We start from the raw sequence: 27,325 nt of genomic DNA, 5'->3' as shown, positions 1-27,325 counted from the left end.
TTTAAGGATTAAATCAAATTTGTTATAAGAAGAAACATGTAGAACATCCTGAGACCTATCCTTTAAGCTTCATAATGTTTAACCTCAAATGTAACAGACTTATCATATCCATGTACTGTCCGTCTGTCAACACTGGTTTATAAATACATGTGCTTATTTTTGTGCATGGTGGATGTCAGATTTTCATTGGCCATCTCCAGTCAAGGGCTGTGGATCTGATTGGTGCAATATAGTGTCAGTTTAAAGACGCGGAGGAGCGCTTGTTAAAAGTATTCACTACATCTCAAAGGGGCGGTGCTATGAGGCAACTCGATGTTCCGCCCGCTCGGGATGTTTGGTTTATTTTTGGCATCAAACCACGAAGGAGTGTTGAAGTGTGATAACTTGTGTGTCAGTTGTATTCACCCTTTTTAAACTTTATTAAGACCGACAGAGTGCTGAGTCAGTCCAAGAGTCAGTCGACGCACACAGAGGAGGTAAATAAACCCTTAACGCATGTCTACCGTTTGTTTTGAGTACATCTTAATGGTTGCTGTGCTTTTACATAATATAAATGTAGCACTATTTAAGTATTATTAGCTTAATTAATTTCGAAATTGCAAAGTAAATCAGAGTGAAATGTGAAGCATTTAAGCAGCTTTTTAATGGTTGTGTTTATGGTGAAGCTAACCTTTATTTATGGGCCATTCTACCGAATTGGTGCAAAGTCAGGTTGGAAATGTTTTGAAATGTTGTATGTTTTTTTCCCATAACTTTGTCCATATATATGTTGTAGTTGTACCATATCTAAATTACACATATCTAGTAAAAATAACCGTACATTTTTATATATCGTATTTTCAGACTGTATTGGAATGTTCTTCCTCTACCAAAAATGGTCACTACCGAAACATAGTAGATACAACACTGTAGTAAAAAAGCATTATATTAACCTGTTAAGATTGTTTTACCTTCCCTTCTCTAAATAGTATTTTAACATATGTATTGAGGGTTCACTTTTCACAATTAAATCAATCAAATTAAATTTGTAATCAAATTTCAAAGTTCAATTTATACAATCCATAAAAATCATAATGCAAACTTTCTTTGTAAAATGCATAATACTGATCATATTGATTCCAGAGTTGATGATTTGATTGTTGAAATTGAACATACATTAAACCAATCAGTATCATATCATTTTAGTTGATAAGTCAATATACTTCAAAACATCCACTGTTTCGGTAGTGACTGCAGTATTTTGTTCTCAAGGTTGTATCATATTCCCTCAACCTTATTGCTTAATCTTAACTCATAACATGCCTTATGTTGAAGTGTGAATGTTTGAAGCTACTGACCCAGAATCAGCACTTTAGTAACAAGCTGAAATAGAGGGGGATGAGGCTAGAATGGGTGATCTGTTTGGTATTTTGAGCAAAACACTTAATAGACATGTTTTTTATATATCTGAGACCTATAATATATGCCTACACATATACAATAGGATACCTTTACATTAACACACTGATTTTCAGACTTTAAAACACATTTATTTCAAAACTATGGGATTTACCTGCTTACCATTCCATTTTGTCACTAGCGAAACGAAACCATATGTTTCGGTAGTGACGATTCTAGCGAAAATTGAGCATAACAAAAGAATGCTAGCAAGTACTTGGCAGGCATACACGTTTTTGAAGAGGTTAACACACATAAAAACATAATACTTTGCATAAAACTCTGAAAAAGTTTACTTAATTGAAGATAATATGTGTTCGATAGTGACATTTCTTAAGGTTACACGCCGATTTTCAGATTTTGGAACAGATTTATATCAAAAGTATGGGATATAGCTACTTGCCATTCAGCCATGAGGGACAGGGATGCAGTGTCACTGCCTAGTCAAAAATGCAGGGGTGTGTGGCTAAAAACCAGACTCAGCCATTGGACTAAAACACCTTGTGTTTCGGTAGTGACATGAAAACTGGGGACATGATTTTTTGAGTATAGTTTTTTTATTAAAAAATGAAACCCACAATAAATCTAAATATTCCAACTTCCGTTTGAATGTAATCATAAAGATCTTCTAAATACACCATTGAACAAAATAAAATAAAAATGTTTTTAAGTGTTATTCACAGAAATTGGAATTTAGATGTCAGGGTTGGGGAAAAGCTACTTAAAGTACCTTATGAATTATGTTTTTGTATATATTAAGCTTATCACTATATACTTTAATGCCTTATGTTTAAATAGACCATAACATATTCTTAGTAAATATCTATGTCTGAATACTTAATTGTTTTGTTAAATCGTTTTTCTTGTTGTGGGACCGCACTTTGCACTAATTCGGTAGAATGCCCCATATACTAATTTTGTCTATAACAATGCATCAAACATTGTAAGCAGGTCATGTGCTTGTTTGTAAAATTGAATCTAGCTGTCAGGTAAATGTAGAGAAGGCAATACAGCTTGCTCTATAGAGCACATTTTTCTACCAATAAACTTAATGTTGTGCGTTGGCAACTGTGTTAAATGTTTTTTGTTAGTTTAGTTTTTTATGTTTCACTTCCTGTTTTATTTTGTAATCACCTTGTCTCGTTCCTGTTTCCTTTTCTTCCCGCATCGTCAGTCTCTGCCCCGCCCCTGATTGTTTTCCACCTGTGTCCACTTATATAGTGTCCTGTCTCCCTGTCTGTTGCCAGATTGTTTTGTGTCTTAACTCTCCAGCGTTTACCAAACTCTTCTAAGTTATCGTTACGGTTATTGTTCATATTAGTAATTATAGTAAGATCAGGTAGAAGTATTTTTCTAATTTATTTGTTAGGTAAGCATTTAGTGTCGATTTATCATTGTATGTATTTTTCTGGATCTGCCGATCCTGTGGTTTTGTTATTCATTATATTTTTATATAACTGCTTTTCAAGTAAAGACTCTTTTTGATACTTGAATCCTGTGTCTGCATTCATGCTTTTGGGTCCACTCCTTGTACACCCGTGACCCTTAATGTGCTTTACAAGTATTGGAGGGGAAAAAAGAAAGATCTAACAATATACCAAATGCTTACACACACTCATCTGCATGCATACAACAATCTCATATACTGAACAAACTCTGCCAACATAAGTAAGACTGTGTACATAACTGAATATGACAACAATTAATAGCTAGAAGTCTATGTTTGTTTTTAGTGTATTATGTTTTTGTTTATCATCTCACTTTAAAATGTAAACCACCTAAATTGCTCATAACATTGAAGTTAGTTTAAGGTCTTCTTACTCAGTTCAACCTATTCCTAGCCGTCTCTCTTTATATTTATATTTGAACAGATGTACAATTATACGAAGATATCCTTCTTTTTGTATTATTAATGTAAATTCTGCTTCTTAGCTTTAAACGTACATACAGTTTATAGATGGATTAAACTGCGATATTTTGGACCTAATGGAACAGATGGCAGTCAGGACGCTCCACAGGAACCCTCTGCAGGCTGCGTGGCTTTGTGGTCTGCTGGCTGCTCAGGTGCTCAGCTGTCCAGATTCCTGCAGCAAGTGTTCAGGCCCAGAACATGACCAGTGTGAACAATGCAGAGCAGGATGGACACTCCACAATAACACCTGTGTAGGTACTGTGCAGAGCTTACCTTCACATTTATGTTTGGTATAGGACAAGCAGACTAATGTTCTAAATGTATTTTAATGAATGCGTGTTTTGATCTGTTTCAGACATTGATGAGTGTGGCACTGAGCTGGGTATCTGTCCTACAAACAGATACTGCTTCAATACACAGGGTTCGTTTGACTGCAGAGGTCAGTGGTCTACAATCTGCGTAAAATACTTAATATGTTACATTCTTCTATAGAAATAATTAAGACCAAATTAAATAAATAACTGAATAAAGTAAACATATCATGCCAGAAAACAGTGGAAACATATCAATCATAATTTACCAGAGGGTTAGGAAGACATCCTCAAACACCTTGTTTAGCTCAACCAACAGCCCAAAACCTAAAGATATTCAATTTACAGAAAAATAGTAAATCCTTACCTTTGTGAGGCTGAAGCCAGCTAATGTATTACATTGTTTGACTGATACAGGGCTAACAAATATATCCTTTATATATATCCTATCCATGTATTAATTTTCTATTCTATTGATTTATATACTTAGAAATAGAGCCCTAAAACGGACAAAAGGAGGTAAAAGTCATCAGTGTCTCAGACAGCTCAACCAAACAGCCAAATATATGAATATATCCTCAATGTCAGTTAATGATATTGTGAGTGAGAAAACTAAGTTTAATCACAAACACAAAGTTGGTTTCCTTACATACAACCAGTTGAGAATATAAAATACAATGTAAATCTTTCACTAGTTAATTTTATGTTTTTAACATATATTATCATGTATCAATGCTCAGGCAATATCAAGCCTTGTTTTGTAAATGAATAAATGTAATGATCACTCTTTCCTCAGATTGCGACCCGGCCTGTGTGGGCTGTATGGGCAGTGGACCAGCACGCTGCAGGAAGTGTGCCTCTGGGTACTCACTGACAGGGTCCAAATGTTTGGGTGAATACCTTAAACATAATATTTGAAAGAATGAATTTGTGCTCCAGATGAGATTGCATAATGAAGCTCTCCTTGTTTCTCTCAGATATAGATGAATGCAGTGAAAGGGTACTTGCCTGCCATGGTCTGGATGAGATCTGTACCAACACAGAAGGCTCTTTCCGCTGTGACTGTGCTGAGGCATTCATCCACAAAGATGGTGTCTGTGTGAGGAAGCAGCAGCCTCGTGAGTCTCATCACAATCCCATGCACCTCACCTGACTGCAGCCTCTCACATGTGTACCTCTCTGTGCAGGCGTTCAGGACAAAGGTCTGTTTGAGGATATCCAGGACGACGAGGTGGAGGTGCTGCAGCAGATGTTCTTCGGGGTGGTGCTTTGTGCTCTGGCCACACTAGCTGCCAAAGGAGATATGGTCTACACATCTATATTTATGGGGGCAGTGGCAGCCATGGCAGGGTACTGGCTTTCTGACAGGGGGGACCGTTTGTTAAACAACTTTGTAAGCGGACGTTAACACAAATAGTACTATGCCAGCAACTTAAAGAATCACTGTTCAGAAAATGCAACTGAATCGTGCGCATTCACGTTTGTTTATAACAATATTAGTTTTTGATATGAAAGTATTTTGCTCTGAAAGATGGTCATATTTGTCACTCTTTTCTCTCAGTTAGAGAAATTGTTGTGGCAAACATTTAAGCACTGCACTATCATGAACAAAAATGTATAAAATACTTGAGGGTAGGTAAGAACGGAGAAACCAGCATTTATTCAAAAACGAGTAAGCTAGAATTTGAAAGTACACAACCGAAAAAAATCTGCCCCTTCCTTCAGACTTCCTTACAGAGCCCCTCCTCTAACACACACGAATGCGCACATGACCAATGAAGGCACGAGATGGAAGGCTGACAGGCAGGTAGGCCATCCAATTATCTGCCGCGGGCTGAGGCAGATAATTGGATTTGCTTTTTACAGCGCCACGGCTTCCACAGATGAAATATTTATATATATTTATTGTCAAAGCATTTAATGTATTCCTTGCTATCAGGATGTTAAGAGCATTCCATGGAATATAACAAGTGTTTCTAAAGTGAATTACCTACCCCACCTTTAAGGTGTTTGTGCAGAACCAACCTTTCCTTTTAATAGGAAACATTTTAATACAATTCAAGTTTTAGTTACATGAACCTGGAGAAGTGACACTTTTCTCTGTCCCTGCAGCTTCTCTCCGCTAACTACATATTTGTCTTTCCCCCACTGGTTTGGATGTTACATGTTTTGAGTTTTCATTAAGTCTGTGGTACCGAGCTTCTCAAAAGGAATGTGGTTGTTTATTCTTGACCTTTAACATTTGTGTTGACAAAGCTTTATTTAAGGCGCACCTACCAGTTTATAGTCTGGAGATTCTTAACCTTATTTTACAGTCTGTGGATTGAGTTGGTTCTGTTGTCAACACAATCTCCAATTACTGGAAGACTGCAAGGTTTAGTAGAAAGTTGTTATGGTGTTAGACATTTTTCTAGCTTTAGATGCCTTGTTTTGGTATTTGGTGCCAACAAAATAAAATGTTATTAACTATAGATAGATTTAAAAATAATGTACAGCTTGCTTGGATTTTCTCCCAATACTGTATCAATGACATTGTATTTGTATTCACGAAAAATAAAGTTTGTACCTGTACTACAATATAGTATATCGTGTTTGCACTATCCAACAGTTGCATATAATGATCGTAGTATTACTAGAAAGTACTTATAATTAAGATTTGAGTAGAAAAATGCCAACAGAGACAGAAAGAAAGTCACCTTTATTTGATGGATATAAACAAACTGGCCAACACTCAATAGTATTCTGTTACATCACGTACAATAGCAAACTGGGGAGCTGAGGATAGCCTCGGAGGGTTAAAAAAACAAACAGAAAACATCACAGAGTATCCATGCTTCATTCAAAACTTTGACTCAGTCTCTCTCTCTTTTTTCTCCATGGACTTCCTCTGATAAAGTTTTTTAAATAGATTTTTCTCTTATGCATTCATGACACACACACCCACATCCATAAAAGCAGCTATGTGCACACACACTCACACGTACTATCACTCCTTTCTCTATTCTGAATACATTTACACAAGCAACCCCAAAATCATGCTGCACTCTCACAAAACTGCACAGGCTGTCTACTAAGGGGACACAGTAAGTGAGACACACATCACTCTCAAACACAACATCACGATGCAGATGCAAGTAATGAATGAGGAATGATGCATCATGGGAGGCTAGCTCACGTTCGCACAAGTAATCATTCAGCATGCTGGACACTCACATTTAACGTGTTCCTAGATCTTTACTGTACAGCTCAAAACATTTACTTATACAAATAGTACAGTCTCAAACTGGCATATTTTATAAGCTTAAACCATAGAAAAAAATTAAGTTAACTTAAATACAAAAAATGAAGAATAAAAATGTAAACAATTTTTGTTCTGTCAAAACAAAAAAATGTTTCTGGCATTGGTCACAGTGATTTGTTTAATCCAAAGTTTTCAGCAACATACAGTTCAAGAAAAACAATCTGTATACAACGATAAAGTGAAAATGTTCGGCTTTTCATACTTTTTTCTCAAAGGCCTTTTGAAAATAACTGGTGAACCTACAGGCCTTTCAAGTATTTTTCTACACGGCTGCCTCCAGCCACAGACTTGACTTCTTGACTCCACCTCACACTGAGTGCGATGTTCGTCTTTCACACCCATGATTAGTCTTTCGTTTAAACCCAGGGAACAAGCCCCAGCCTCTGTGTCTCCTACCATTTTTTTATTTGACACAACAGTTGAGAAATCGCTCTGCATAGAGAACAGGAGATTATCCTTACGTCGTCGCTTTCAGTTGGCACGTTATGTAAAATTCAGCATGCATACGCACAATTGAAATGTTTCATGTGTTCTACCATGTAAATCATATATGGTATTAGGAGAACCCCCTACTTCAAGTATTCAAAAGATAAGGACCTGAAAGTCGGGGAATTGCACTCGGCCCCCCGATGGTGGATTGAGAGGATTTTTGCTCCTCTGTCTGTTTGCATTGTCTTCCCATAAAAAGAAAATTCCAAATCAGGACCTTTCTTTTAACATTTGTAAACACAACCACGAAAGTTTCACACATCAATGGATTCTTGGTCAGTGACAGGATGTATGTAGGTTCATAGGTGAAGCGGACACACTTTTTGGAAGATGGGTAGATGGAAAGACATTTACATACAACAATCAACACTTGGCCATATAAAGGAGACACAGGCACAATGAAGGGAGGGAGAGGAAGTAGGGGATTGTAACAGTCTAATTCATATTTCACTATATAATGCGAGTTGTTTTTTCTACTTGATCAGCTGTCACAGTCACGTATGTCACCACTTCTGTTTACAAGACGACAACGACGACAAACACGCGAAAGAAATGCATCCCGACAGAGTTACTCGAACCTCTACTTGGATGTTAAACGTGATAGTCATCACTCACAAGTGCAAGTTTCTGAGTGCTTTAGTCCAGCAGCCATAATCTCATTGCTACTGATGTGAGCTGCAAAATTCAGTCTTTTTTTTGTTCGAAGTTGTCACCACAAGCCAAGTGATGTTTTCATAAGGAAGGAATGTAATAATGTCATATTTTATACACTTCTAAATAGACTTGGATATACTTCTATTCCTCAAACTGCTCTAAAGCTCTTATATTTTTTTCTTTTTGGGCTGTTCTGTTTTCAGACAGGGAATGTTTCTTGTTGCTGAAAGGTTTTCTCACAATGTACAAATCAGAGGAAAATCACACCACTCAACACTCTAAATAAGACATCTCACTGACCTCCAGCCAGTTAGAAAAATAACCATGAAGAAAAAAACATATATATCTTGTCAGTTTGAAACGATTTTCTTACCACATATAGACACACTATAGATTTCTCTCTATATGTATAATATATATGAATATCTATCATATATATTGTGTAGAGTTTTTACGAGGCACAGGCCACCTTGTTGAGAAGGAGAAAACAGGTCACTATGTTTGGGGTGGTCACACCGGAGAGGGGAGCAGGACCATACTGTAGTCAGAGATGGGGTGTCAATGGTACAGACAGACCTGCGGGGAAAACATCGATTGAACCTCCACCTTATAGTCTATACTGTATTTATAGTAGCACTCTTCATACCATCACCTCTGTGTGGGTCTTGAAGTAATTGTTATTCATAAGGTCAAGACGTATGTACAAAGCAGTCTTACAGTTGTTTGTGAAGCCCGTTTTGGGATCAAGTCCCTCTACTGTAAAAGGACTAAAAGATGCTCTTGACCAGGTCTTCTGACACCATTTAGTTTGAGCACCAGCAGAAGCACCATTAGTAAAAATTCCTGCAACACGGAGGGGGTGCATAGGTGCATAGTATCAGAAAGGAAAGGTAAAATGACTGATTATTTTTTTTAACCCTCTCTTGGCCGCTCTGATTGGATGGTTGATTACACTTTTGGTGATAAATTTGAGCAAGGATGTGGGAATAAAAATGCATTCACTCTACATTGACTTCTGCATAGATTGATTCTTTTGTTGACTACTTTTGATTAAAATGAGGTAAGATGAAGAGAAACATTGATAGCACCCACAGCCTTGAGGCTATAACAAGCCCATGAGCTGGAAGGCCCTGCTTCAGTAGCCAAGGGAACCCCACCACTGCAGGCAAGGCTAAAGGCATACTATCAGCAGGCTTTAAGCTCTCCCTTTTACCAACAAGAAAGTAAAACAGAAAACGATCTAATCTGGTGTGTGGAAAAAGCAAGTGCCTCTAAACAGATGTGTTGTGTGTTGGCATGTATAAAGGTAAAAAAGAGGTCACTGTGTGCCACAAAGGGTAAATTAGCTCATCGACACGATCAAATGATTAAAACTACAGAATAGTAATGAGGGTGATGACAGCCAGGTCGAGGGGTCAGATGTCACCAGGTGGGTCAGCAGGGCAGTGAGGATCAAGAAACCAGGACAGAGTCAGGTGGGGAAGGCAGCCAGAGGGATCATGGGTAGGAGAAACAGACAGCAAGAAGACCAGGATCTTGATCCATCGCAGGGAGGAGGATGAGGAACAAATACTAGGCTCTGGCAGGCAGTCATGAGATCTCTGCTGGGTGGATGGAGAGGGCGTTGTTGGCCTGAAGAGGTATAGTGATCAGCAGGTGACAGACAGGTGAGGTGACCTCTGTGAGACGCAGGGCTATGTTGATCACATGCCATGTTCAAGCAAGAATCTGACAGGTCACATCTGTCTCTATGGGCATCAATATCATTTTAATGTAGTCCTGCATCTGTGTTTCTGTACAGAGGAAGAAGAGGACGGCTGCTCCTGTTTCACACAGAGAAGAGGTCCCAGGTCACCTTGAGCAGAGAAAAACTAAATAGAGTAAGTTTGTACATTTAATTTGATTAGATTCATTGTGTGTGTGTCATTGTACATTATGTGTTGGAAATTACCTGATCAGCTGTCAGTCTCCCCGCCTGACCTGCACACCTGAGTGCCCCCTCCTCGTCCCCAGAGAAAATAAACAAAAGTCCCATTGCTGAGTGTCGACTGAGTGAAGGTAATACATGTTTGGTCGGGTAGTGTTTCAACATCGTGGCATGGCTGTGCTACTCCAGTAGTGACTGAATCATCTGAATGTGAGATATTACAAAAATCAAGGCGTCATGCAGCTGTTATAAAGTTATAAAGCGTGAAGAAACTGAGAATCATAAAGTTATAACGTCTTAAACATATCTCACCCCTCAAAACAATATTAGAGCTTTGGTTGTCACAGCAAGGATTATGCCCAAATGCCCTCGTCGTCATCCTGCTAATGGTAGCATTTCACACAAGCAGCAGGGATTTGCATAAGAGGAGGAAGTAGACAGAAACCAGAGTTACAGTTGAACAAATAACCTCTCTGTAACAGCAGGCAGTGTGAGAAAGAAAATATGTTATAAACGTCTACGAGTAAAACTAAGCATCAGAGGATTTAGTGAAGTGCTAAGTAGTTGTAGTACTGTTTTAACTTAAAACTACAAAACAAATGGCTTCTCACCTGGTCCTGGGCAGGGCGGTGACCAGCATGTGGGGGTCCTCGGGCCGGCCCTCCACGATGATGGGGCGATGGGTGACGTGGATGTTGGCCGTGATGCGGGTGCTGGGTGTGCTGGGGATGTGGATGTTGGGGGTGGGGTCCTTGTTGGGGAGGGCCGTGTGGGTGCTGCGGGTGAGGGTGCTGGGGAGGAGGATGTCCGTGTGGGTGCTGGGGAGGGTGCTGTTGATGAGGGTGTTGGGGCTGTGGGGGTCGTGGGTGCTGTTGGTGCTGAGGAGGTGGTGGGGGGTGCTGCTGGGTGTGCTGCTGTGGGTGCTGATTGGGGTGCTGCTGGGGGTGCTGCTGTGGGTGCTGATTGGGGTGCTGCTGGGGGTGAGGGTATTGGGGTTGTGCCTGCTGTGGGTGTGGGTGCTGTTGGGGGGCCTGCGGGTGTTGCGGATGCATGGTGTTGGGATATGGAGTCTGCTGGGCGTGAGGAGCGTGGGGAGCGTGGGGAGTGTGCGGAGCATGGGGAGCATGGGGAGGGTGGGGGTACTGAGGCTGGGGCTGAGGCTGAGCATGGGGAGGCTGAGCGTGGGGAGGCTGAGCGTGGGGAGGCTGAGCGTGGGGCGGCTGAGCGTGGGGAGGCTGAGCGTGGGGAGGCTGAGGCTGGGGGTGGTGAGGAGCGTGGGGATGATATTGTTCGTCTTCGTAGTTGTCGGCGATCAGCTTCATCCGGCTTTGTGTCTGCAGAAAGAGAGGACTGTTAGTGCATGCTGATCTGCAGCTGTTAAAAAGAACAGTATTCCCTCACAATGAACATCAAATGAGTTAATGACTGGACAAGACACAGCATTTAGTACATTTGGGTTGACATAAAAACAAGGAACATCTATAATGTTTTACAATCCAGTGCAATAACCATGCAAACAACACTGAGGCGTATGTGTTTCTTTTATTCTCAGACTGAAGTTGATTTATCTCTGTATTCATTTTTTAACTATACTGTGATTTGGTTTAAAAAATACATGAACAATCTAAATTGTTAAATACCTAGATCACTACCACTGTACACTAAATACGGATCTAAAGTCACTTGCTAACTGAGCATTAAGATAAACAGCTAGAGAAAAGTCCAAAAGCATCAAAATTCACTCCCAGCTCACTAACTAACTAACTAACTAACTAACTAACTAACAAACATCATTACAAAGATGTGGTTCAAGGTGAGTTTTATGCTAAATCTCTTTCTGGGTTGGGTTCAGTGACTTCCTTACTCTCAGCTGTTTTCCTGTGGACTGCAGTCATTCCATACTAATATTTACCGTATAACATATTTTACAAAATGTTGAACTGGTCTTTTAAGTGTCGGTCCTTCTTGACATGGGACTATGTACACTATAACCACAATTTGTCTTTAATCATGCTGTTTCACTGCATTCTCTCTACATCATTATGATTAGTGATAATCATTTGTGTACATACTTTAGTGTTATTGACTGTACATAAACTACAAGAAGAGCTGCTCATGAGTCATGTTGAAAACATGTTGAAGTTCACTGACAATAAGCAGCATACATCACAATAAACAGAGGTCTAACCGTCATTATTTTTTAATTAATTTATCATGGCAAGGGCCCCTTGCAGAGACATTAAGAGGCCGTAATGTTGCTGCCTGAATTCCTGGTGTGTAAATCATACTAGACCTTTAGATCTAAGACTTCGAGTGAGACTCAAGTCAAAGATTAAGATTAGACTTGGACTTGACTGCTGCAAGACTTTACTTACTTGAGACTTGACTCCTTGAAGACCTGACATGCCTTGAGGCTTGAAAGCAAAAACATTTAAGACTGAAGGTTGGACCTGGTAAACACACCTTGAATTTAACATCACTAGGCCTATGCACTGAATGGATTTGACCTCAGCTATGGAAATGAACACAGCTTTGATAGGAAACTATCAAAGCTCAAATGAAATGGCATGTTAATGGCCAGATAAAACTGCCAAATGACTTGCAAATGAGAACTTGTTACTTGAGTTGGACCTGGATGGAATTACTTGAGATTTGACTTGCACAGTAACAATAGATTTGACTCATACAGCAAAATGAGACATACTGAAGAAGCAAAGAGGAACAGTGTGCACTACCCCCGTAGATGAAATGGAAAACATGTCTAGTTGCCTTGAGCAGCTACATTTTTCATTTTGATTAATGTTGCCAACAGTTTTCATTGACATTGTGCTGCAATACTAACGTGTTGCTTGAGCTGGTGCATCAGTTTGTCCCGCTCCCTCTTGAGGGACAGCACCTCATCCTGGGTCTTCTTTTTATTGGAGGTCGACAGCTCCAGCAGTGCAATATTAGCATCTTTCTCACTGATGGCTGCAAGCAGAGCCTGTTGCCTGAAGAAGAAACAACAACGTTTTGTTATCAGCATTTATATTCTTTGAATTAGAAAGAACATTAAATAAATGTTATACAGGTAAGCCATCCAAATCCACTCTTAATTAAAGGTCCCATGTCATGCTTTTCCGGTTAGTACCCGTCCCCTTGTGTGTTATGAAGGTTTTTATGTAAACAGTCTGCAGAGTCAAAACCCCTCAAAGTACACCATGTAGGGAGTAAACCTCTAACACAGACCTCCCCAAAACGCCTCGTTGGAGATTTCTCATTTTCTTCCTGGGTATCGCTACGTAGGGATACCCAGAGCTATTTAATAGAAGAGTTACGACATCTCCGTTCACTCCAATGGACCACTTTTTTACAGCAATGGCGGATCGTGGAGCCTCTCAATCGTTCCCCGGAAGTTAGCGCCAAGGCTAGCAGAGCTGTGGAGTTGCAGCATAATACACCGTTCGTGACGGACTTTTAAAGGTAAGAAGAAGTTTAAAGATTTATATTGCGGATATTATCAGTACATCTGATTCAAATTAACATGTGTATTAAAGGATGTCAGTGGATTATCCCTAAATTAGTAGATTTAGGGAACGTTTACAGATCAAGCTAGCATACCGAAGCAAGTTAGCAACACACATTGAACAGCCTTTTAATTGTACATTCTGTTCTCTTAATGTCATTCCGTCCAACATGTTGAATTAGAGAAGAGGGGCTTCTAAACGGGATTGTATGCAACCAACTTTGGTGCGTGTAAGAGTGAGTGTTTTTAGCAGAGCCATATTGTGTCCTTGTGATTCTGTTGATTATTACCTGTCTGTATAATGTTGCAGCTCAGCTGATTCTGGATTGATGGCAAAGGGAGAGGGACTTAAGTGAGAGTGAAAACACAAGGTACGTTTAATACTACTGTTTAATATAAGTAAACACCTTATCTCCCCAAGGCATTTCCCATCCAATAGGTGTGCTGTGTGTGTATAACCCTTTCTCCTGTCTGTTACTCCCTCTTTCAGCACAAGAACCAAAGGGGGATTCAATGGAGCCTGAATACCTGCACTGAGACCCTCACCCTGCACCCTGAGTCTCAACTCTCAGTGTTTTTCAAGCCTTTCCCTGTTTTTTTGTATTAAACAAAACATTAAGCTTTCCCAATGGTGTGGTTTTCGTTTTGTGAAAAAGTGCAAATGCAGTGTTTGTATATAATTACATCACATATTGTGTTGCTGTTGGTCGTGAAATTGCTCCTGCTGACTTGAGCCAGCCATTTTTTCCTCCGCTCTGTGTCAGTGGGGAAGCCGTACATTCATACTCCTTTCTCGGAGCGATTTGAGCATCCCCAGGCAGCACAGCAAACCATGGTGGCGACTAGGAGGCAGCACAGCAAACCAGGACAACACGGAGGAAAAGGCACCGACAAACTGCATGATATGCTATTCAATGTTTATTGAATTCCATGTATTTGCAATGGATGTTCCTAAAACAACACATTTAACATCATCATTATCATCATATGCTGCTGCTGCTAGTCCTTTGATAGTCACCTGTCGGTCTCCTGTCCTTTCTGAAAGCCATAAAGATGACATTAGTCATTTAGATAACTTGTGTCCTCAATTACCATGGGATTACTGAAACTACCATGAATTTAAGAAAATGGTAGAAATGAATCCAATCTGAATTTTAAAGCATTAATTTAGATCCCCTCCCTCTAAATGTATCAATAAACATTAGAAAGTGATGCTCCTGACAACCATACAAGTTTAAGAAGATAATATTGGTTTTAAAGAATTCACAGCTATAAATAAACAACAACAGGCTCTTTAACAAGGCACTGTTAGTAACATGTAAACTAGTTGTTCACACTAATCCTAATATTATCACTTAATATTAGCAAATTCGATTTTATTTTTTAAAGCATATTGATGTAAATACATACACATATCGATTTGTTGTATAAATATTGCAAATCAAAACCTTTATTCACTAATAATTAACAAAAATCGTAGTTCTATCTCCTGTTATCAATGCATTCACATTGCCTGCCATGAACTTCCGGGGAACGATCCTCGTCTACATGAACCACGTGACGATAACCGTTTTTGGACTTCCGGTGTCGTAACTCTTCTATCTATATGGCGCTGGGGATACCCAGTAGCCACGCCCAGAGCTATGGCCGCACCCTCTGCCAGCCTTTCACGAAACAAAGCTTCCCAAACCTTTCAGCGATTCATGCCGGATATGTACAGCGTAGGGCACTGAAGAACGATGCTGTTGCTACTTTGTTTGGACCAGCGGGAGATTCGGGTACACAACCCAAAGTATTCATTGTTGTTTGTGTATTTATGATGTTTAAAACAAACAAGGTGTCTAACACGACTGTTTAAATGGGTAAACGTTTTTCGGACTGCTAAGTTGGGATCGCGGAGAAATGCTCTCCGCAGACCAGGGGCGGATCTAGACAAATATTCATGGGGTGGCAAGAGGGTGGCAGGAGATTTTGAGGGGTGGCATCCCCTGACAGAAGTATATGCTGATTGAAATCGCAATCATATCAATCAATTAGGGGTGTAACGGTACACGTACCCGTACTTAAATTATTCGGTACGGGCCCTTCGGTTCGGTACACGTGTGTACCGAACGAATATAGCGTTAAACGTAAAAAATTGAGAACATGAACAACTTTCTGGAAGTAATCTATATCATTTAATTTCATTGGACGAGAGGCATACTATGAGAGCTGGTCACAGGAATGCGTTCAAATGTAGTCAGTAATTTGAGGAACTGTCGAAATGGCGAACGCAGATAAAGTTGAGCTGAAAATCCTCCAGCATCATTGAAGTCTCCGGTTTGGGAACATTTTGGTTTCGCAGTTACGTACAAGGATGACGGACAAAGACAGGTGGACCGAACCAAAGCTGTTTGCTGGCATTGTTTAACTAACATTGGCTTACGCGGCTGGCAATACATCACACTAATTTGAAAAGGCATCACCCGAATGTGAATATCACCGGTACCAAAAGAAAAAAGACTGAAGTGCAAACCCAACTCCCACTAGCATGTAAGCCTCCACCACTCGCAGAAAGTTCAGACCGAGCCAAAGCTATTACAAACGCCAAATATCCTTATGTTGCCATGTTAGCAAAGCGCTACCTGGCTGTATCTGCTACCTCTGTCCCTAGAGAGGGTGTTCTCCACAGCAGGAGACATTGTTAGTGCCAGCAGATCTGCCCTTTCGGCAAGCAATGAGGACAAGTTCATCTTTCTTTAAACAACATGAAAATACAATGACAAGCAAGTCATAATGTCAAGCTGGCTGCTTAGGTACTAGTACAGTTCAAATACAGATTATTTCAGTTCATCGAAATGCTGCACCTTAATATTTATTTTACTATATTTTGTATTTATTTGAATACATTAGTCACAGTTTAATAATAATTAAAAAAAAATATTTAATGTTTTGTGATAATTGTTTCTGCTGTACCGAAAACGTACTGAACCGAACTGTGACCTAAAAACGAGGTACGTAAATGTTTGTGAACCGTTACACCCCTACAATCAATCTTAACTTGAAAAGCCACAATATTAATATTTTAAATCAATCACATAGGTGATATTATTGTGGCACATCAGTAAAGCCTTACATATAAGGTGGCAGACGTAATTTAATGAATTTTAACTGAACAATAACTGAATGAGTTTGTCTCACTCTTAGACCAGCAGGGGTACCAGATATATGCAGACTGCTGCAATAAGTACATTAATTAACTGTCTCATCGATGTTTGTCTGAATGAATATGATACTATTAACAATCATATTATTCCTATCAGCTGTCAATCACTGTTAATAAATAATAATAATAATAATAGATTTAATTTGTTAGCGTTTTTACAGGTGCTCAAAGACGCTTTACAGATATAGTGAAGAACTGTTATGATTCACATATTCATTTATTATTGAATAAACTATATTATTTGGAGGAGTTAATGATGAATATTCATCCTCCTTCAAATTTGAAAAACAAGTAATTATATAATTATTGATATACAGTTACAACCTTGACTTTACATCAGAAAGAACAAACATTAAAGAAGTGACTAACTGCATCAGTTAGGGTTATAAAAACGTGTATTCAGCTAAAACATAAACATCGCTGCAGTTATTATCCAGTGGAAGGTCCTTACCTACTGGCCTAGTTAAATCAAAGTGGTTACTTTCTGTTGGCTGGGCAGTGTAGTTTTACACGCCGTCTTATTTTACTTTCTCAGGACTTAAAACAGTTTTTTGGGGGCAGACCCCCTCAAAGAAAAAAAATATATACACGCATTCAAGGTCATCATCTTAACAGTTTGTTATTCTCATCGAGTCATCGGTGAGCAGAGCATCAAGTTGACATGTCTATTACAGCTGAATGCGGCGATTACTATTTTGTTCAGCAAAACGCCTCACAAAGTTATTAAGATCAACAGCTGTAGTGCGTTTTGATTCAATGCTGAGTGCAGCCAAACTTGACATTCTCTTATCTGTCATTGTAGACCGCAACTACCTCATTCCTTCAGTGCTTGGGTCCGAACGAAAGGCTTCTCGTTTTGTGCCGTTCCCCCGTTCAAGTGAATTCGCCACCAATCATATTTCCACTCTCGCGCCAGGACCGGGGGGTTACATGACGTGCATCTTGTGGTGCATTCACTTGCACTCGGACATTAGAGACTTTCTCTCATAAATGTCCGATGAGCCACAACTTTTCTTTCAAAACAAAGATGCCAACTGGGGTGGCAGCTGGGGTGGCAAGGCTATTGTTTAGGGTGGCAGTTGCCACCCCATGCCACCCCGGCAGATCCGCCCCTGCCGCAGACCCATTCTCACAGCGTTATAAACCTTTTTCTTACTCAATATCAAGCCACACTTATTGTTTTTATTTCGGCTGTGAGTGTTTGTGTGTGCTCAGGATGAGTTTCGCTTGTTCTTGCTGTATTTGTTTCGCCGACACAGAAGCCCTGTCTGCTCCTCACAGCTCCTCACAGCAGCTCCTCACTGCTCATGAGGCTCGCAGCCTCACGAGCAGCTGCATGTCGCTTGACCAATCAGAGCACACTGGGCTCACAGGGAGGGAGGGGCGCGCTCCAACAAGCCGTTTAGGACAGAGAGTGAATACACATACTATACAGAGATGCTGCATGAGAAACCAATGTGAGTTTGGAAAATTGCACAATATAAATCTATTCTAGTAGACCTCAACAATGGAATTATGATCAGTAGAAATGGCCATGACATGGGACCTTTAAAGAAACTTCAGATCAAGCGAATCAATCAAATGAATTACATTAATGTCAGGTACTGTTTGCAAGTAAACCTACTTATGAACATGATGCTGCTTAAAAAAAAAGTTTACAAAAAAGACTCTAAACGTTGGGAAATGTCATCCATAGAAAAGTTATTAGGGGGTTTATTTTATTTTTATATGTGGGACTATTGTCTACTATTTATTTAGTATCTGATACTTAATGGACCAAAAAGTATACTATCGGAGTGAAAAGGCTCAATTGATTTAAAATGTAAACTAGGATTTTTTGTATTTATGTATGTTAATGTATTTGAAATTATTATTATTTTAATGGAACATTTGAGATTCCAGGCCAGTAATGAATTAAAGCCTTAGCCAGAAAAAACAACAAGAGAAGTGGCCATCACAAAATTATTTGATGTATTTGTGAAGCTGACAATATGTCATGATGGCACTAACTTCATCTCCAGGATCTCCTCCAGCTGTTTCCTGCGCTCCTGTCTCATGTTGGTGAGGTTGCCGTCCCGCTCCTGCAGGGACTGCTGTGTGGACGAGAGACGCTGCTTTGTGGAATCCAGCTCCTGCCTCGTCCTTTCCAGCGTGTTCATCAGCTCCTCCAACTGCATCACAGAGGAATCCACACAAGATGTGACGCATAGAAATGAAGACGCATGTTTCCTTAAAAACATGTTGAAGCACCGGTTAATACCAAGCAGCAACCTTTGGGTCTGAAATGGGAGATAACGTGCCTTAAACCTGGATTTGTCCAATATCCAGCGAAAGGCCATTTGAAAAAGAAGTCTGATCACAGTATAGAGAAGTCTATGAGAAATCGACCCTACTTTGGATATGATTTATAACCACTTCAAAACATATGGCCCCAACTAGTTTGAAGCGGTTTCAAGTCTCCTTCAATACAGAAAGATCTTCAGTTTGTAAAGTATGGTCGTACTTATAGTAAAACAGACGATAAAGCAGCATTTGTTTTGACAGGTCGCCACCACAAAGGTGTCTGTGTTGGTTGTTGTCGTATTCTGGTCGTACAACGTTGACCTATTCACGGTGTCATTTCACCTCAGAACATTTAGTCACTTTTTGTCCCTAAAAGTGTATTTTTCAGTGTTTAATTTGAATTTTCTTCACCTTCTTCTTTCATAAAACTGAAATAGTGACAGCCATGCATAACTGGAGCTTGCAAAACAGCAGTCAAATAACCAATCGATGAAGATTTGGTGACTACGTCCCTCTTTTTACATACAGTACATAGTAAATACACAGTGTACTTTCTTAACCGTACCTTTAAGTGGTCCATGGAGCCATCCTTACGAGGGTCTTGTCCTAAGCCCTTCTTGTCCCCTTGTGGTCCCAGTTTGACATTTGGACCCTTCTTGGTCTGGTCTTTGCCACCTTGTCTGTAAAACCATAACACTTTAAGGATATTTCCATGCTTATATATTCTTTTCGGAGATCCAATCTGTAGTTGCTGCAACATTTATTTACTATAAAATGTCAAAATGCATTACATTATTGAAGGATTAGTGTTGCATAGGAAGTAAGTAGTGTGAGTGGGGTACAATATATTCCCAAATATCATACAACAAAAAGAAAAAACATGAAAAACAGACAAGAAAACAAGTAAAGCGTAATGGATGATCGTGTCAGGTGCATTTTGAATGAATGTTGTTTCAAAAATGGTAGCAATCACAAGATGACCGGGACAGCGACAAGACATGAGTATCACAGATTAATTCACAGCTTCATGTAAAAATGACATTGCTGAAATGAATCACATGTTTAAGCACAAGAGTTAGGGTGGATCGAAGTAGAGATGGGTGGGAAATGTGGGGAGGGGCATAACTTACCTTGGAGTTAGACTGCAGATGGGGAGAGGATGAGGTAGAAGACAAAGATATGAGACGACAAGTGGAGGAGACGAGAGCACACAAAGGAAAGGTAAAAAACAAAAAAAAGATACATTAGATCCACAAAATAAAAAACAACCACAAAAAACAGTACAGAGGACCCCGAGGAGATCACAGTGTATTCATTGTGCATGGGATATTACAGAGTCGCCTGTGACAGCCACTGCACTGCAGCCTGACACAGATAATGCAGGATGCACCTTCTCTGAAATTACGGCACCGTGTGCATCTGCTGCCAAACCTTGGAGACATGCAGTCAGACAGGCACTAGTCAGCAGGGCGAAAGAAGAAGAGGGAAGACAGGTCTGAGTGGCCGAGCAATAGGAAGGAAAGCCAACCGTGGTTAGACCGGGAGAAGGAGTGAGCTACTGGGAGAATTAGTCATGGATGCAGGGAGGTTCAGACAGAAAAGACCCAACAGGACTGACACACTTCACGATTAAGGGTTCAGTCCAGACCCTACATACTACAGCACCTCACTCACAGACGTGTGTAGACTTGGAGACTCAGCTCTGTTCATGCAGGTCACTAGGCTGTTTCTCTTTGTATCGGTTAGAGCAAGCTTGGAAGGGTGAAGGGGAAGGAGAGCAGGAAGGTTGGCAAAGAGAAAAAACCACAAGAAGAGAGAGGGGCTGTCAGGGGAGAGTTACAGAGTGTGAGGGTAAAGGGGGAGATGGGTGGATACAATGAGCTGAGGAAGCAAGAAGAGGCCTCAGCTCTGGATGGAATTATCTTGTATAGGAGACAACAGACAACCAATGCCACATAAAGACACAAAAACGTGAATGTGTGCGTCTGTTAGTGTGTCAGTGTGTATTTTCACTTAACAAAGCACACTGAAGGACAGAAAATATAACATAGTTAACAAAATAGATGAAAAACGAAAGGTGAAGGTAGAAGCAACAACACGCTTCTAATGCAGTATATATGCAGTATTTACAGCATCAAATATCTATATATACACATATTTTTTGACAGGGGCTTTCAGTTAAAACTGTGAACATTTCAAAGTCAAATCTGTGAAATGTCGTTACTAGTTTGCTGCATCCCTGGTGTGATTTTTTTTGGTGGGACTTTACTATGCATCATTACAGAAGCAGGCCACAGCAGCACACCAAGCATGAAGTAAAGTCTACTGTTAAGCCAATCCAAAGTAAAGCACAGAATATACTATATGAACGCCTTTGAAGTACAAATCCTGAACTCAAAACATGTTATTAATTTGGATCATTAAGACATACAATATTTGAGTCACATATGAAATAAATAATTATTTTTGATGTGGTGCTGGTTTGTCATTGTAATGTGATTTGTCAATTTACTTTATTCTCCATTCTGTCATCAGTTCAGGCTAAGATGACTTTTAATGATGGTTGCCACATGCAGTTTGGAAAAATAATAAACGTGCTGCCTAAACTCTCTCACACTCACACAGAGTAGTTCAATAACATTCATGGCACACATGCATACCGTTGAGTAAACACAAGAGTAATAAATAGAAGCAAACATGAATCCAGGGATCTTTGCATCATGTGTGCAGTACAGCGCTAACACCACCGATTAAAAACAGAGCCCGTCACTCTGATACAAAGTGATGTGAATCCTTCAGACAGCAGGCAGACCCAGGCACACAGGTGCAACCAGATGCAGTTGCAGCAGTCGCAGTCCGAGACTTTAACCACGCAGCCGAGTAGAAAGTGCCAGGGCAGAGCACTCACTTTCCCAGGAAATCCCACACCATGCCCCCTATCTGCTGGGGGGCTGCGGACACTGAAGGGAGCGGGTCAGGGGGAGCTCTGCCACCGGGACGAGGGGCGGGGCGAGGGGCAGTGGAAGGGGGGCTGGTGTCGGGGTGCACAACAGAAAAGGAGCCCGGGAGATGGTGGAGAGATTTAAAAAAAGGTTGAGTTGTCGATTGAAAAAAAGATCAATGGCAGAGGTTGAAGGAGAGATAGGTGGGCATGAAACAGATGATAGAAAGGTAAAAGGGATAGAAAAGAGTGGGTAAAGTTGGCAAAAAAGGAAAAGAACAGTCAATTAATTGAAAACCACCAACAAATGAGCATGAGACAAAAATTAAATGGACCCTGTTGCTTTAAGGAAGAGCAAATAGAACTTTTTTTTTTTAAAGCCACATTTTCACTGCATGGTACGGCTCTACTCAACTCTTAATGCCCTCTTTCTTCTCTAGACAGAGCTAATGTGTCATTTTCATGCAGTCCATTCAGTCTTTATTTCATCATTTTAAATTCCAGCCAAAGTGAATGACGATGGTTTCCTCCAACAGCTGAACCAAAGCCAAAAGCTTCTAGTGTTGAGGCTCAAGTCCACCAGCTTTATTTATGTGGTCCATTAACTGAAATCAGTTTGACCTCTTCCATTAAGGGGGTGATTGAGTGGCACTTTGTGTTCAAATATCACATCTCACATAGCGTCACAACTTCAACAGAGAGCCTTCTGTGTGTGTCTCAGCAAGCAGCTGAAATGATTGTCCATCAAAGGGTGTATTTCTGAGTGTAAGACCAGGTCTGGGTTTAGTGCAAGACAATGTGCTTTCTCAAATTCACGATACCAAACACCACAGAAAAAAGTATCTACATGTATATATACAATATAAACAAACATTTGGGATAATAACAAATTCACACAAATTACTAAATAAATGTTTTTGAGTTTTTTGTGTGATGCAAACAATAAGGCAACATTTAAAAACAAATATACAGATAAAGCCATAACTATCTGTATGTCCACAGCAGCAACATAGCACTTTGAGTAAGAGAGAAAATAAATCACTGGATTTTTTAAATCATGTTGTGCTCCTATAATGAATGTTTGCATTATTGTATATCATAGTTTGAAAGCCACATGTTTATGCAGAAATCTGATCATATATGTTACTATACCAAAAGTGAGGTATAACATCAGTGTAAAGTTAAGGTTAAGATGCCTTTGAATACTTTCGCCAACTTGTCCAAGCAGTCAAAGTTAATTACCTTTCCAGTTCAGCGATTTTCTTGTCCTTGTCATTCTTTTCAGTCTCCACCTCTCGCAGGATGTCCAGGAGCCTCTCCACCTCCGTCTGAGACTTGTTCGCCTCGTCCTTGTAGTAATTCACCTCCTTCTCCAGCAGCTTCACTCGGTCCACGTACTCCGGGTTCCCTCTGGGGCCGGTCTGATGATCCACCTCATGGGCCTTCTGCATCCACGTGCCAGAGAAAGACACAAACATGCACGCAACCACAGATACACTCAGTTAACATTATAACATCAACGTAACACTTGTGATATTGGGCTATATAAATAAACATTGATTGATTGATTGATAATCATGCAGCACAGCACAGCATGTTTTACTGCCCACTGAAGAGAGATACACGTGGTACATTGCAGTCCATCATTGTCTTATATTAACCACTCCCCTTGCACTCTCTCTTTCCCTCTCTGTTTCTGAATGAATAAAGCAGAGTAAAATGTTGTGGACAAGGGCGCTGGTGCTGGCTCATTAGCTTTAACAGGGCTATTATTTAGCTCCATTTAACAGCCCTCTGAGACTGCCAGACACTTCCCCCACTTGGTGAGTGTGCAGAACACAGGATTGGGTATGTGTGTGTTTGTGTCTTGTGTCAAAAATGGTGACAAATTAGTGGCAGTGGAAAGATAAATTGTGTTCTCATTCATAACACTCCGTTCGATGTCTCACTATGGGATGCGCCTCATCGCGGAGCAAACAGAAGCATCAATCTCATTACGCCAATCCTGATTGGCTGGTGATTTTGACGTCAGCGTCAGGGGAAATCACCCCCTATAAGTAGCCTGCGCCACGACGCATGCGTCATTCAAACACCTCTTCTCGCTTCAGAGCACATCTCTACAGTAGCCGGGCTAGCTTCACTGTCCACAGACTGAACCCAAATACCCATTTCGGTCGACGGGCGCTCGCCGGCTACTCCTTCTGCTTCGCAGGAAGACGGTAGTACTAACGCCAGTTAGTATTAAAATCGACCTCACCCTTCTCTTCCCCCGGAAAGTAAGGTAGGTCCGATTTTTTAAGCTCTCTACCGACACCACGGTAGCGAGGAAGTTTTTTCTTTTCTCTCCTCCACGGAGGGGAAAAGGATTAAAAAGGAGCATACTGCCACACCAGTCAGTATTCTCCGGGAATAAAAGACCCACACCGTCCTTTTTCTCCGGATTAAGGACAAGGTGGCAATACCTTTTTCTCCCGTCCTGCCTCGGGCTGGAACACGCCCGAGGCGCGATCGACAACCCCGGCTCATGCGGACTCATTGTGTCCGCTTCACCGTTAAGAGCCTCCGCCGACAGTTAGCAAGACAAGCTAGCCTGTCGGAACAGGACTCCCCCATGTCTATGGACCCGCCGACCGGCAGTCAAGACACGGGGGCGTCCGCCACAGAGAGTGAACCCCTCTCCGTGTCGGTCTGGGGCTCATTATCGGCTATGGCCACAGAACCGGAATCCCGCGCCCTGGCAGGCCGGGACACGGTGACGACAAGACACGCGGGAACGGATTCCCGCGGTTTACCAAGCTGGGGCTCCCGGTTAGACCTCACCATGGTCTCACCCGCGGAAGATGTCCTCGAGCTGGACTACGAGGAGGACGCCCTGGCGTTCCTCCTGTCCGAATCGGATGAACAGGAAGAGGACACCTTCATGTCATTGGCTCAGGCTGCAAAGCCTGAGGCAAGTGCTGCTCTCCCGGTCTGAGCATGGACCTGCAAGCCGTGTGCAAACGCGCTGCGGTCAGACTCAACGTTCCGTGGCCTGAAATGGCCAAGGAGACCTCCAGGTCCCGCTACGAGGGGAAACACCTTCCCCAAGCAGCGGGCAAAAAGAGGCAACTCCTCCCGGTCTTCCCGGAAATGTTGGATGAAGTGTCGGTCTCGTGGAGAGACCGGCCCTTCAGCAACAAGGTCCCAATCCAGGGTGCCTCCTCCCTAGACTGCGACGGAATGGAGAAGCTCGGCCTGCTCCGCATGCCGCCCATGGAACCGCTGGTAGCGGCTCACCTTCTACCAAAGGTGGGCCCGTCACCAAGCAGGAACCCCACGCTGCCAGTAAAGTCGGACCGTTTTCAGTCAGCAATGACTGAAAAGTACTATAAAGCTGTAGCATTGTCCGCCAGGGCCCTGAATGTGTCCTCGCTGCTAACCGCCTACCAAGCGGAGCTCTGCGAGGACCTGTCGGGTAACCCGGGGGCAGCCACTCTGGACGAGATGGCAGCGGTCACAGACATTTGTCTCCGTGTCCAACGCTGCGCCGTCCAGGCCACGGGCAAGGTAATGGGGATCATGGTGGTGCAGGAAAGAGCGAGATGGCTCAACCTCACCACCCTCCCATACCGGGAAAAGGAGGATGTGCTGAGGGAATTTTCGGCTCCGCTCTCGCCTCCATGCAAAGGAGGTGTGAGACGAAAAAGAGGGAGGACGAGGCACTCCACCTCTGCCTCCCTCGAAGGGTCCAGCCGCTGCTTTCCCAGCAGCAGTCCTCTGCCCAGGCTGCCTCGAACTCTGCTCGGTTTAAAGCACCGAAGACGCAGAGGCCGCAGCCCACCCCGAGTCCCCAGCCCAGGCTGGAGACAAGGGCAAGCTGGCCTAGAAATTCTCCGGTTCCGGCCGCAGCTCAGGCGCAGTCAACCCAGAATTTCGGCCAGCAGTTGAGGAAGAAGAAGCGAGCGGCATGACAGCCCCTCCTTCTTCCCTCCGTGAATGTGTTCCCGCCGCCTCGAGAGATGCCTAAACACCATCCTCAAGTCCGCAGAAACACATGTCACACATTGGTTGATCCTTCTGTCATAAAACATTTGCAGCTGACGCATCCAGGCCGAGGGCCGAGGGCGCAGCTCAAAATAATGAAAAGAAAATCAATAAAGCCAATAAACAGCCCGTCAATTGTTCCCCTTCTGAGAGCAGCTACGGCATCTCTCAAAAGGCGGATTACTGACGGGTCTGTGAAGGCACCACCGTCACGCGTATGCGCAGTGCCGGCTGGGTCTGTGAAGGCACCACCGTCACGCGCATGCGCAGTGCCGGCTGGAGCCGTAAGCGTGACATCTCAGCTGGCTCTAAGGAGCATACAGCAGGAGATACTCACGACATCTGCCTGGGCTTCTCAAAACAGTTACACATTATCTGTTTTCACAAGCCCAGAGAGAGTCAACCCATATTCTGGAGAGAGAGGCTCTCTCTCTCCTAGAAAGAGGGGTTTTATCTATAATGCCCGCCGAGCAGAGTCAGATTACGCAGACAAATGTCCTCGTAAAGCACCCGCTCAACATGGGTCTCATAATAAAACTAAACCCCGCGCGCCACGGCGTGCGGAGAGTATTGGTTATTATGTAATGCGTAGTGGCACTACACCCGACTTTTCGAGTACGGGACGCGCCTACGGAGGTCACGGAAGGTGGTCACCACGGACGCATGTCAGACAGGCCGATAGGATATACGAAGGTCGCCCGGTGAGAGGTCTCTAGAGCAGAGACCTCCAGCGGGCGCACGTAAATCACCCGGAGCTTTTAGCGGTGGTCCCCACCCTAAAACGTTTCCTGCCTTCTCTCAGAGGACACCATGTACTCATGAGGACAGACAACACGATATCGTGTATGAACCGCCAAGGAAGGTTGCGTTGTCTCCAGTCACACACACTGGCACACAAACTGATCCCTTCGAGCGGCAGACGTCTCCTCTCTCTGATGCCCCTTTCACACCAGCGCCTTTTCAGCTCCGGCTCGGAGCTAGAGCCTGAAAAGCGCCGGGTTTTCCAGTTCACACCGGAGCTGCGCCGGCTCTTAGCTCCGGAATCCGCTTCATTTCCAGCTCCAAAAAATTGTCGGTCCAGAGGCAAGAGCTTTGGAGCTAAGAGGTGACGTCGCTTACGTCTCTCTTACGTCGAGGCGTGCAGGAAACTAAACCCACCTCCCATGGGTCGACTGTTATGCCTGCCTACAAGCAGTAGTGCCTATAAACACACTTTATAAAGTCAGGCAACACTAACCAGGCTTCGTGTGATTCTGTTTATTTGTGCCTTACTTTGACCATCCGTTCGCTGTTATCGATCATTGTGGAGAGAGGCAGACGTGTTGTTTTGTATTATT

General features: G+C 42.1%; 2 protein-coding genes across 6 annotated transcripts in view; one reads left to right on the top strand and one right to left on the bottom strand.

Annotated features, from left to right (window-relative positions):
- Positions 1 to 374: 374 nt before the first annotated feature.
- LOC117446937 (protein disulfide isomerase CRELD1) lies at positions 375 to 6,237 on the top strand. Of its 2 annotated transcripts, none has more exons than XM_034083462.2 (6): positions 375 to 476; positions 3,433 to 3,604; positions 3,705 to 3,788; positions 4,457 to 4,552; positions 4,638 to 4,778; positions 4,848 to 6,237. In XM_034083462.2, exons 2-6 carry the CDS (start codon positions 3,433 to 3,435, stop codon positions 5,066 to 5,068), a joined length of 714 nt encoding a protein of 237 aa, XP_033939353.1. In that variant the 5' UTR covers positions 375 to 476; the 3' UTR covers positions 5,069 to 6,237. The 2 variants fall into 2 exon arrangements, with proteins under 2 accessions (XP_033939353.1, XP_033939352.1); XM_034083461.2 differs by having other exon boundaries at positions 389 to 476; positions 3,370 to 3,604.
- Positions 6,238 to 10,147: 3,910 nt separating this feature from the next.
- The window catches only part of erc2 (ELKS/RAB6-interacting/CAST family member 2), a 48,957-nt gene continuing 31,779 nt past the window's right edge, over positions 10,148 to 27,325 (bottom strand). For 2 of the 4 annotated variants that reach the window (XM_071203129.1, XM_034082499.2), the window contains exons 12-19: positions 23,208 to 23,410; positions 20,155 to 20,166; positions 19,590 to 19,704; positions 18,752 to 18,912; positions 12,874 to 13,021; positions 10,643 to 11,365; positions 10,344 to 10,414; positions 10,148 to 10,235 (exon numbers count right to left, since the gene is read on the bottom strand). In XM_071203129.1, coding sequence (XP_071059230.1) covers positions 10,385 to 10,414; positions 10,643 to 11,365; positions 12,874 to 13,021; positions 18,752 to 18,912; positions 19,590 to 19,704; positions 20,155 to 20,166; positions 23,208 to 23,410 — 1,392 coding nt within the window. In that variant the 3' untranslated portion in view covers positions 10,148 to 10,235; positions 10,344 to 10,384. Of the gene's footprint in view, positions 10,236 to 10,343; positions 10,415 to 10,642; positions 11,366 to 12,406; positions 12,446 to 12,873; positions 13,022 to 18,751; positions 18,913 to 19,589; positions 19,705 to 20,154; positions 20,167 to 23,207; positions 23,411 to 27,325 lie in introns of all 4 variants that reach the window. The other 2 variants (XM_071203127.1, XM_071203128.1) reach the window with 2 other exon arrangements.

Source organism: Pseudochaenichthys georgianus, chromosome 5 (genome assembly GCF_902827115.2).
Source record: "Pseudochaenichthys georgianus chromosome 5, fPseGeo1.2, whole genome shotgun sequence".
In the NCBI taxonomy this organism is placed as follows: domain Eukaryota; kingdom Metazoa; phylum Chordata; class Actinopteri; order Perciformes; family Channichthyidae; genus Pseudochaenichthys; species Pseudochaenichthys georgianus.
This window is presented reverse-complemented; position numbering and strand designations above follow the sequence as displayed.

What these genes read in the sequence shown, in the direction of transcription:
- LOC117446937 (XM_034083461.2), top strand. Translation starts at nt 3,424, where the DNA reads ATGGAACAGATGGCAGTCAGGACGCTCCACAGGAACCCTCTGCAGGCT. An exon ending in CCACAATAACACCTGTGTAG is followed by an intron (nt 3,605 to 3,704) that starts GTACTGTGCAGA and finishes GATCTGTTTCAG; the next exon opens with ACATTGATGAGTGTGGCACT. An exon ending in GGGTTCGTTTGACTGCAGAG is followed by an intron (nt 3,789 to 4,456) that starts GTCAGTGGTCTA and finishes CTCTTTCCTCAG; the next exon opens with ATTGCGACCCGGCCTGTGTG.